The sequence below is a fragment of the Chionomys nivalis genome, chromosome 3, assembly GCF_950005125.1.
Source record: "Chionomys nivalis chromosome 3, mChiNiv1.1, whole genome shotgun sequence".
NCBI lineage: Eukaryota > Metazoa > Chordata > Mammalia > Rodentia > Cricetidae > Chionomys > Chionomys nivalis.
The window spans coordinates 76,297,281-76,307,697 of NC_080088.1; the positions used below are offsets into that span (position 1 = coordinate 76,297,281).

Consider the following 10,417-nt stretch of genomic DNA (forward strand, 5'->3'; position numbering starts at 1 on the left):
CTGTAGCATTCTTTGTGGCACTGAGTTCTTACTTGCCTGAAGAACCAAACAATTGTCCCCAGTCTACAGCAGAGACACAGAAAGTCTAGCAGAAGTCTCTCTGGGGAGAGAAGCTGCATGCATAATATGAAGAGGGACATGTGACAAGACAGGGACAGATTCCTCGCGTGTCCTCTGTAAGGGTGTTGTGTGTGTGTGTGCATGCGTATGTGTGTGTGTGTGCATGCGTGTGTATGTGTTAGTGGCACTTGAGATTGTTAGGCAAGGATTCCACTAGTGACATATATCCCCAGATCCCTGACATGTCCTCTAGCGGGGTATATATATCACGACCTGGGCTCAAGGAAGGTAACTCAAGAACGCATTGAGTGTCCGTGTCTCTCAATTTTCCTGGGCTCCTGGGGATCAAGCACATGTCCAAGGACTGCCTAGGGACATTGAAATGCACTAAACACAGGTGCATGTCCACGAGACCCTCCCCCCAGCACATTCCTGCATAACCCACACAGCTGCCCTGTGCACACTATGTACAGACTGCATTGACCACTGTTTCCAAACCCAGGCTCCAGGCCACAGCTCACTCTTTTACTGTCTCTGTATATACTGGGAGAGTTTTCAGATGAAGCCTTTGGGGTCTCTATTACTTATTCATCTCCAGGGCAACAGTGTTCACGAGAGGCATGCTTGGAGTAGCACCTGAGCGGTACACCTGCATGTTCATAGATGCACAGGTAATTGGACCTGCACCACTGCCTTCAGCCTAGACAGCTGTGGGGCCACAGTTCAGAGAGGTTCAGGTCTCCTCTGTACCTCACACTGGGGTTCCCGTGATGGGCACTTAGATGGACATCTCCCTTTTCCCACTCCTCTCTTTAAGGACTACACGGGAAGCTGCTTGCTTTGGCAAGCTTTACTTCAGCAGTGATACCAGGGTTCTTGGGATCCCCTAGGACTGCTGAGTCCACACAACCCACCTGCAGTAACCAGGCCTTCCCATTCTGTACTTTGGAGGCCAGAGCCCTGAGGGCTGAGTGACATCCTTTTGGAGGATCCGGAAGCCAGGTGATCCTGGACGCTGGTGCAGCTTTGGCCTCAGCTCCGGGACTTCCTTGGTCACGGTGCATCCACAACACAGCTGCCTCTTTCCTTCCACGGGCGCACACTCCATAAATTATGCCCCACACTTGGACCAAGAAAGGGCTGCAGCCCTTGTGCCTGTCGTCCTTTCTATAGGCCCTGGGGCATGGGGAAGGTCTATAGCTGGGGAGGAATTGAAGCCCTGTGTGCATACAGATCCAGAACCAGCTATTCCTGAGGAAACACGGAGGCCTTCATGGAGATCATACCTTGAAACTCTGGCACTCTGACCAGGGCCAGAGGTAGGACCTCTGGCAGGCAGGTGCTTCAGCGTGCATCAAGGTTGTCAGGAACATCTTGATGGCAGGAAGGCCTAGATCTGCAGCCTCTCATCTTCCTAGGCCCCTGAGAAACCTAGTCAGGTCAAGGGGGCTTGAACTGGATGGCAGAGTTGCCCAGAAGACAGAGAGTCCCAAGGAATCAGGCAATCAATCATTCGGCCACGTTACCTTCTCCCTCTCTCAGGCTAGACCTAGGAGGGGGTCTGCATGGGGAGTCTGGTAGACTCCCCGCAAGCTCCTCTGCAGTCTTGCTGGAGATTTGTCCTTGATTTTCTCAAGCCAGAACCCTCATCCTTCCCAACCCCTAAACTTTAACCTGCAGGGAGTGGCTATAAGCCTCAGAAATGGATAGGCCCATGGATGACAGTCACCCAGACGAGGCCCCTGGTACACGGATGCCTGGATCCCAGCAGCAACAGACATGGGGCAGGTGCAAACCCTATCGAGACACTTGAGCAGCAGAGCGGATGTGAATCCCAGCTCAGTCTATGCGGTGTTGATAGTTGCCTTTGGAGCTTTTGCCTACAAAGACAACAGATTAGGGATCAAGCTAACATGGTCCAAAGTGTGGCAGAACCCAGTATTGAGGAAAAGTGGCTTCCGCTCTGGGACACAAGCAGGCCCACAGCTCACTTCTTCATACTTGGTCCTCCAGTAGAAACGGGCTTCTCTATCCACGTACAGTAGCAGCAGGTCACAGAGGAAGGTGACCTGGAAGAGGCAGGACCTATCATGTTCCAGATTCCTCAACTCATCCCCGTCAAGCCAACCCCTCACCCAGGACAAAATATGCAGGTTCAGTGGGTACCAGCAGGCCCTGGCTGGCAGTGACTGCGGCCCAAATCAACCTTAGATTCAGACTTACCATGCCCAGCCAAGCTGCTCCAGTGCCCACTGTGATGGCCATTGGAATGAGTGCAAACTTCCCTGCCTGAGAGACCTGGGCTGAGTCTCTGGGGCTGGGGCTGGGGCTGTCCCCGAAGCTTCCACAGCCCCTTCCCCTGGTCTAAACTTTACCTTCCCAGTGACAAGAATATCAAAGCGGATCCCATAGAGCTTGAGCAGGCTCCGGGCCTCCACACCTGAGGCTTCCCACCAGTGATTGGCTGTCCTGGGGATAGCAGAGAAGGCTCCATTGGTTTGCATGCTGCATTTCAGGCTGGATTATCCATGGACTTTACCAGCCCAATCCTAAGTCCTAAATCTTAGGCCCCGTGTAGGTGTTAAGGACAGGGGAAAGCAACCCAGAACCTGATCAGGGCCTGAATGGAGGAAGATTGCTGCCTACTGAGGGTCAAGGAGGGGCATGAAGGATGCCGGAATAGATGCTGGCAGCAGGTACGGGAGAAGGAAGGTGGGGTGGAGGTGAGGGCTGTCAGAACCCCTAGGCTGCAATTCCTTTCAGCACAGAACTGGGGATGAAAGTGAATGCAGGTGCTGTGGCAGGGCTCGGGAAGGGACTCTGCGCAGAGAGAAAGATGCCAGCAAGGGTCCACGGGCACAGAAGTCACCCTATAAGGTTGTAAGAGCTGGAGAGCCAAGCACAATGAGTTATATCAAGGGGCACTGGACTTGGGCCTTATGGCCACGTGTGCCCACCTGTTCCAGTATGTGCTAAAATGATATTACATGGAGGAGGAGCCCAAGATTCTAGCTGGGAAACTGAAAACATGACAATACCTGCAATTTAAGTTCTCTTAGTGCCTCTAGGATGGGAAAATACAGATTTGGGAACATTGCTAACACAGTGGTGGGAATATAAAATTTTAGATTTAATCTACCAGCACCTTTTCCTAGCTTCCTTCCTCTTTTTCCACTCTCCTCTTCTTCCTTTTGTCCCTCCTCCATTTGCCAGGTTGCCCCAGACTTGCTATAAAGCCAAGTACAACTCTGACCCCTAATCCTCCTTTCTCTGCTGCCCAAGGGCTGGGACTAGGATTACAATCATGCACTGTGACCAGCTAGCCAATGTCCAGAGTTTCTGTGACAATGGGACAGTGGTCATGTGGAAACATCCCTTGACAGTGTTGGGAAAGGTTGAGGATCTAGTATCTGACATTTACTCTCAAACAGTCCTGAGGGCCTGGGTCCAAAGTCTAGTGCTGCCAGGGAAGGAAAAAGCAACTCCATCAAAACCCAGGTCAGAAGTATATAAATATATGTGCTACTAGTCTGAATCTTTCCACTGATATTTTTTGAGAAGCTTTTAGGTAAAGTCCTATAGGGAAATTAAAGATGAAAGGTATCTATGCTCTGGAGAAGCAGGGCCATCTGCGAGAGGCTGTGCCAAGATCTGCAGTGGGAAGCCTGTTCTGACAGGTGAGTGAGGGGAGATGGAAAGGAACTGGGGCCTGGGCACACCCGTGGGACCCTTGCACACACAGTAGAGATCCTGCGGTCTGAGTTGGGCGTGCTCTGATCTGTGGTCGCAGGGAGATAGGTGGAGAGGGTACTAGGCCAGGAACAGCAAACAAGGACTATGGCAGCAAGGGCCATACCTGAAGTTGTAGCCCTTCTCCTGCAGCTGGAAGGAGTACTGGGGACGGCAGTCAGAGCCCCTGGTGTCCAGGTTGCAGTCCCAGTGGATTCTGATGGCCACAGCTCCACCCTGCACACAACACATTTCTGTTCCCCTGGTAGATAGGCATGAGACCCTAACCCTGAGCTGCAGGAACTCTGCCCCAGATGACTCACCAGCAATGCCAGGTCCTCAAAGTCCCCTCCAGCCATGGCCACAAGGTCCCCAATGCGGAAAACTGGACAGTACGGGCTCGAGTGCGGATCGTAGCGACAATGCTTGAAATAGGTGCTGTCCCAGGTATCTAAGGCATTGGTTCTAGAAAGGACAGATAGGGATCAGATGACCCAAGAGGCATGGAGGATCTGGGCTCAACCAAGACCTGCCCATGCTTACTTGGAGAAGTTGAACTTGCTGAAGGTGATAGTATTTTTTATGAAAAGTGTGAAGTTCTTGGCCTGAACTAGGAGGGGCTTCCTAAAGAGAGATGATATACTGGCATCAGTTTGCTTATCCTGGTGCCCTCCCCTGGGAGAAAAGGAGACTTACCTGGGCACAGCACCACTCTCCACCGGGCACCAGCTCCAGATCTCACAGGTCCTGTGGGTTCCGTTGAACACCACACACTGACCTGTTTTTATGCCTTGAAAACACAAAGTGAGCTCCAAGGCCTCAAGTCTCCGTGGGTTCTAAGGAGGGTGTGGGGCATGGGCTTGTTGGCAGGATGAGAGGGTGCACAGACAAGCACAACAGGGCCTGTGGGGACCACACAGCATTCCCTCCCCTCCCCTGGTTCTAGTAGAGGTGCCAGAGGACCAAGCCCACAGTTACCATGACTGTGCGTTCCTGTCTCCCCTTCAGGGCAGTCGGTGTCATCCCAGCAATTGGCCAGAGGAACGGAAGGGTGCTGAGGTAAGAGAGACTCTAGTCACCAACAGCACAGACTAGAAGGCAAGACCCCTGGGATTCCTCCCAGGATATCCTGGGTCAGGGAGCACAGGGAAGTGACAAGCTGTAAGCTGGAGGGAGAAACCAACAGGCTTCTGTGGGACGGTGTATAGGGCTGTATTCCAAGAACAGAGGAGACTCCGCTCTCCCGACAACTCTGTCCCTGAGAGTTCACGGAGGCCCAGCTCTTCTGCACAGCTGGGATAACAGAGCAGAGGTGGTGCTGAAGAACCATAGAATGACAGGCTAGTGATGCTCAATATAAGGTAGTGTAGCTATCGAAGAGCAGGGCCTACGGTCATAGGGGGCTGTGCAGGGAGGAAAGTCCCACACACCCACTAAGGCCAGTCTTTTCTGCCAAACACGGACATTGTGTCTCCATAAACCCAGAGAGTCATGGGGAGCACTATGAGGTAAAGGTAGCTTCCGGAGGTTCCCCAACCTGAGATAGGAAGGCAGCCTTGAGCTTCAGAACTCCTGTGAAGAGTCAGCTCATGAGGAACGCTAGGAGGACCACAGCACCATGGAAGCAAGAATGGTCGAGGGACTGAAAACCCAGGAGACTTAGGACTTTTGTGAAGGATGGGACTGTGACTGGTAGCAGGTGTCATAGTAGTGCCACTTTCTCTGTCTTGCTGTCCCAACCTGTGTCTCACTGTGTCTCCAGGTCCTCCAACCAGACTCCATGGTGAGATGTGTGCACCTATACTCAGCGCCTAAGGAATGAGAGATTGGGGGTCTTTTCCATGCCCCATTCTGGCTACCTTCTGCTCACACATGAAGTCCAGCTTCTTAGTAGGACTCAGAGGGTCCAGGAGATCTTGGGTTGTGCTTTTCATGACCCAGCCCTAGTCTGTGCTCCAGCCACACTGAGCAGCAGGTATCTCTGGAGATATCTCACCCCCACACACAGCCTGGGCCTCTGCCCTGCATCCTGTTGCAGCCATAGTGACCCAGGTCACCATCTCCTTTAAGATTTAGTCCATACATTTCCCTAAGTCTCCCCACTGCAGCCTCTGCCTCATGGGCACTGTAGAACCGGCTGCCTTGGCTGGGCCAGAGCTGCAACTTGAGGTACAGGGAACTGGAATTCTGCCAGCTGAGCTCAGGACCTGACCTAGATGGGGGGCAGGGATGCTCAAGAAAGGTTTGCAGAGGGATATGACACTCTATTGAGCACATTCTTGGAGGGACAGGTCACTAATCTTCCAAGAACAGCTGGCACGAACTCTGGTTATACTCGGGGAACGGGTCATGAGACCTGGTGAGCTACTTCCCAGTCATGGGAGGTTCACTGGAAGAGCCAGAAGCCTCAGACAAGGAAGAAGGAAAAACCGTGTGCTTTCTAAAAAGTGGATGTGGAGGTTTAGTGAAGTTTTGGAGCTACATGTTAAACCTGGAGTCAACATCCTCTACACATTGGGAGGTGGGGTATTGTCTGGGCTCCCCGAGGAACATACATGCATCATCTCCTTTGTGGATAGGGCTCAACTGTGGGTGTGGGACATCCCCTGAAACTATAATGTGACCAGATACCAGAGCCTGGAGTCCAATGAGCAAAGGTTGGGCTTGAATGTGGGCTTGAATGGACTGGGTCATGACTTTCACACAAAAGTCACAGTTGGTGAGAGCTAGTGTGTCCTTTGAAAGATTGTCTGGAATATTTCCAAATGGAAAAGATGAGATGGGGGGTGGGGGTGCCTGCGTTTCTACGTGAGAAACAGATAAGAATGAGGCAGAAGGCTCAAACATGAACACACGTGGGCCGAAAAACACCCAGAGATCACAAATTAGCTGAAAGCAAAAGCAGAAGTGTGCTAGCTCATTCCCCAGACGAAAGCTGACTCAGGATACGTTACTAAAAGCCGACATGCTCTCCCAGCTTGCCTCCTGCTGTTAGTGCCCATCTGAGTGTGTGCCTGGCTGTAACCCAGAGGCAGGACCAGCATAGGAAAGAGAGGTCTGCTGCTGTAACCCACACTTGGGGTGTCTTTGAGCAAGCGACTGAAACTTGTGTACCCCAATCACCTGATGGGAGTTATAGTACTTCTGGTAGACAATAGATGTAAAGACTTGGTGAAATGATTTCTAGAAAGATTTAGCCTGTTGCCTGGCATAAACTAGGCTCAAACTGCGCCTTGAGCCTTGTGTGGAGGAGAAGAGAAGCAGGGGTGCATTAGAGGCTCTGGATAGACTCACCTCTGGGCATCTGCCCTGGACTTGAGCTGGTGTCACGAGGAAATTGGTCACCAGGAAGAACACATTCTCTCCCTAGAAGGCAAGACTGGAGGTTGGCTTGAGTTGAACTCCACCAGTCGAGGGGCCAGAAGTTGACAGCCTGTTTTGTTTGCTTTTTGTTGCTCTCGGCACTGGGAATGGAACCCAGTATCTCAGGCCTGCTGGGCCAGTGCTCTCCCGCTGAGGTATAGCTCAGCCTGGTAGCCTGGATTCCACGGAACTATTTCTTGGCCCCATCTAGTTACCAGCTCTGTGCTGCAGTAATGACCAGCAAGGCAGGCAAACCTGGCTGGGTTTATGGCCTTTCCTGAGCCCAAGGAAGCACCATGCCTCTATCCATACCTTCCTTCTGAGCTTCATTTCAAACTCTCATGCACTCATCCAAATTTTTTCCAAGAACCTCCTGAACCTAGGCATTGAAGATCCAAAGTGGGGTAGACAGGGACAGCTGATCACAGAGCAACAGTTCAGCAGGGGAGTGCTTGTGCAGGAAGCTAGCGCCACCTACAGCCAAAAAATGGTCAAGGCTGTGTAGCTACCTTTGCGTCACCCAAGCTCCGTAATACCCCTCACTTAAGGCGCCTATAGGTGACCACAATCACTCATTGGTTCACAGAACTAATTTGGAATGAACCTGCCCCGTGGTGGTGCGCTAGGCGAGGCATACAGACATTTGTTTATGTCTCCTCTGGAGATGTCGTACAGCAGCTGACAGTCAGAGCCAAGGTGGAGGGAGAAGGGAAGATGGGGGGGGGGGCAGATTACACCCTGACCGGCAAAGACAGGAAAAGCCATGCATCACCCACAAGATGGCAAACACCCAGCTTCTTCCTCCCTGCACCTATCCAAGGCAAAGGCCTGGCAAGCTTATTTCTTTTCTGCCAGAAGGATCCCCTTCTGGATGAGTGGTCTAGATCAGTCCGGTATGTTTAAGGCTGGTCCTGAACACATCTCAGCTTGTATGAATCTATGGACCTATTAGCTTCCTCTGTTGGGGGAAGTCCTTCAGCCAATGGCCTTTGAGATGCTGGACCACTTTGGGCGTGGCCTTGTGCACTATAAAAACAGATATAGAAATGTGCACTCTCTCTCTTGGCTCCTGGATTTGGTTCCTATTCCCTGCTCATGCAGAGGACTGTTGATCTGTAAGTCTACCCCCCAAATAAAGAACCCTTTATTATACTCCATTCTGAGCTAGTGTGGGACTGCTTTATTGTAATCGCCAACATTCCTCCTGTAAACTGATCATCCTGACTTCAGGAACAGGCACCCATCCTACACCACCACAAACACTGAAGGCCAGCAGCCCTCCAAGGGAGAATGGACTTTGGTTTCTGGATCCCTTCCCTCTCCTGGGAAGCCTGGGGGGGGCACGTTCACTTTTAATAAGATTTATTTGACTGTAACTTATTTCCTGCCCTTAAGCCTTTTGTTGAGTAGTGTTATTTAATTATAAGACACACATTAAGATGTGTCTGAAAGAATGAGTGCTGGGTGTGTGCCTGATGCCCTCAGAGACCAGAAGAGGGCACTGGAACTCCTCTGGAACTGGGGCAACAGAAAGTTGTGAGCCCCATGTGAGTCCTGGGAACAAAAAGAACCCATACCTCTGTGAGAGCAGTCAGCGCTCTTGAGAGCTGAGCCACCACTCCAGCCCCTTGCCTTTTAATTCTTTCATCAATGGAAAAAATAAACCTGGCCCAAGATCCCTAAGGGATCTCCAGAAAGTTCAAACCCTGAACTCCCGTGCCCCTACCTTTCACCTCCAAGCAAAAATCTTGCGCCCAAGATACTTCAATCGTTTTCAGGTGTATCTTTGTGTGGGTGGTGAGGTTTTTTTTTTTCTTTATGGTACTAGGGACTGAACCCAGGAAGTTATGTCCACCAGGCAAGTTCTCTACCACTCTGTCTCTAACCTTCCTTTAAAAGAAAGTTCTACAGGGAAGCTCCGCATTCCGGAAAGCCATTTGCTCAGATTGACTCAGCACTCTCCTGAGAGGCCCTTCCCTTTCCCAAGCCCTTCAGCCACCCGCTGGCACCACGGGCATCCCATGTATCTCATGCACAGCAGCTGTGAGGCCGCTGTCTGTGGCTGAAGGACTCTGGACCTACCTGTGATGGCTTCACGAAGTCAGCCACATCCCACAGTCGGTTCTCTAGTTCCTTAATCTGGGCCACGGAAACCCCTTTGAGTTTAGTGATGACAGAAATCCGGGGGTCCAAGTCCAATTCCTGGTAGCCTTTTTTGGCCAAGAGGGCCCACCTGGGGAGAAGGTGATGGACAGTGTCATGTGATGGGATTAGGAGTGGCTAGGTCTATAACACTGGGCTGTCTTGGTGACCCCCAGAGGCTCCTAGACCAGCATGGGGGGCCTCGCCCTTCCGTCCAAATGCACCTCTTGCTCTAGACCCAGAGCTGGTGGAGCCCTCAGATGGAGCTGTCAGCATGGCCACTTTTCACATGTCAGCGCCTCCCACACACTCAGCAAAACCAGCTCCCTGCTTCAAGACATTTCAGACATCCAGCTAGCAGTCTCTCGGGGAGCCTGAGGACTCCATTGCTCACAGACGCCAAGAATTACTGCCTCCTGTCCCCCTCCCCCAGCGTCTCAGGGCAGGAGTCCTGCAGTTGTGCCCAGAGACCAAGATAAAGCTGGAACCAATGCCCCATATGTAGGCCCATGGCTTCTGCTGTCTTCTGAATGGACTAAAATCCCTCCTACTGACCACCTCTCATCACCCCTATGCCCACTCTGCCACCAGCTGGACTTATCAAAGCCAGTTCCTAGCTGTCAGCCAGCAAGGCCAGCAGCAGTCTCTGCGGCTAGCCTGGCCAGGGGCTGCTCTCTTACCCTATCACGTAGACCACCACTCCCAGCTGCAGCAGCCTCTGAGAGACGCCCACCCGGCAGTTTCTTGTCAGCACGTACTTCTCTGTCTTGTAATCCAGAAGCCCCCAGCCCACGAGTGCTGCCACGGCTGCAGAAGCCATGTTCCCAGTCCCTGCTGGCGCCTAGTGCATGAGTCAGCAGGCAGCTTCAGCTGCAGCTGAACTGGGAGCAGAACAGCCATGCATGGGATCCAGGCCAATGTTAAAGGGACATCTCCACTCGGCCGGATCTGACTCCTGGCTCAGTCCCAAACCCCAGGTGATCTAGGCCTCCCATCGCGGCCGGAGTCCCTGGGTTGGACCCTATACAGACAGAAAGGAGTAGTCTTGTCCCTGCCCATCCACGCCTCTTTACAGGGTGGGCAGTGACCAAGGTGGGGTAACAGAAGCCCAGAGGAGGGGCTC

General features: G+C 52.2%; 1 protein-coding gene across 4 annotated transcripts; it reads right to left on the reverse strand.

Annotated features, from left to right (window-relative positions):
* Positions 1-869: 869 nt before the first annotated feature.
* On the reverse strand, positions 870-10,395 carry P2rx6 (purinergic receptor P2X 6). 4 transcript variants are annotated; one of them, XM_057764376.1, is made up of 12 exons: positions 10,053-10,395; positions 9,235-9,385; positions 7,084-7,155; positions 4,768-4,843; positions 4,486-4,579; positions 4,333-4,413; positions 4,113-4,254; positions 3,917-4,026; positions 2,436-2,529; positions 2,284-2,349; positions 2,052-2,129; positions 870-1,940 (listed from the first exon to the last, which is right to left on the reverse strand). In XM_057764376.1, exons 1-12 carry the CDS (start codon positions 10,112-10,114, stop codon positions 1,905-1,907), a joined length of 1,062 nt encoding a protein of 353 aa, XP_057620359.1. In that variant the 5' UTR covers positions 10,115-10,395; the 3' UTR covers positions 870-1,904. The 4 variants fall into 4 exon arrangements, with proteins under 4 accessions (XP_057620359.1, XP_057620358.1, XP_057620357.1 ...); XM_057764375.1 differs by having other exon boundaries at positions 870-2,129; XM_057764374.1 differs by having other exon boundaries at positions 870-2,129; positions 9,975-10,395.
* Positions 10,396-10,417: the final 22 nt, after the last annotated feature.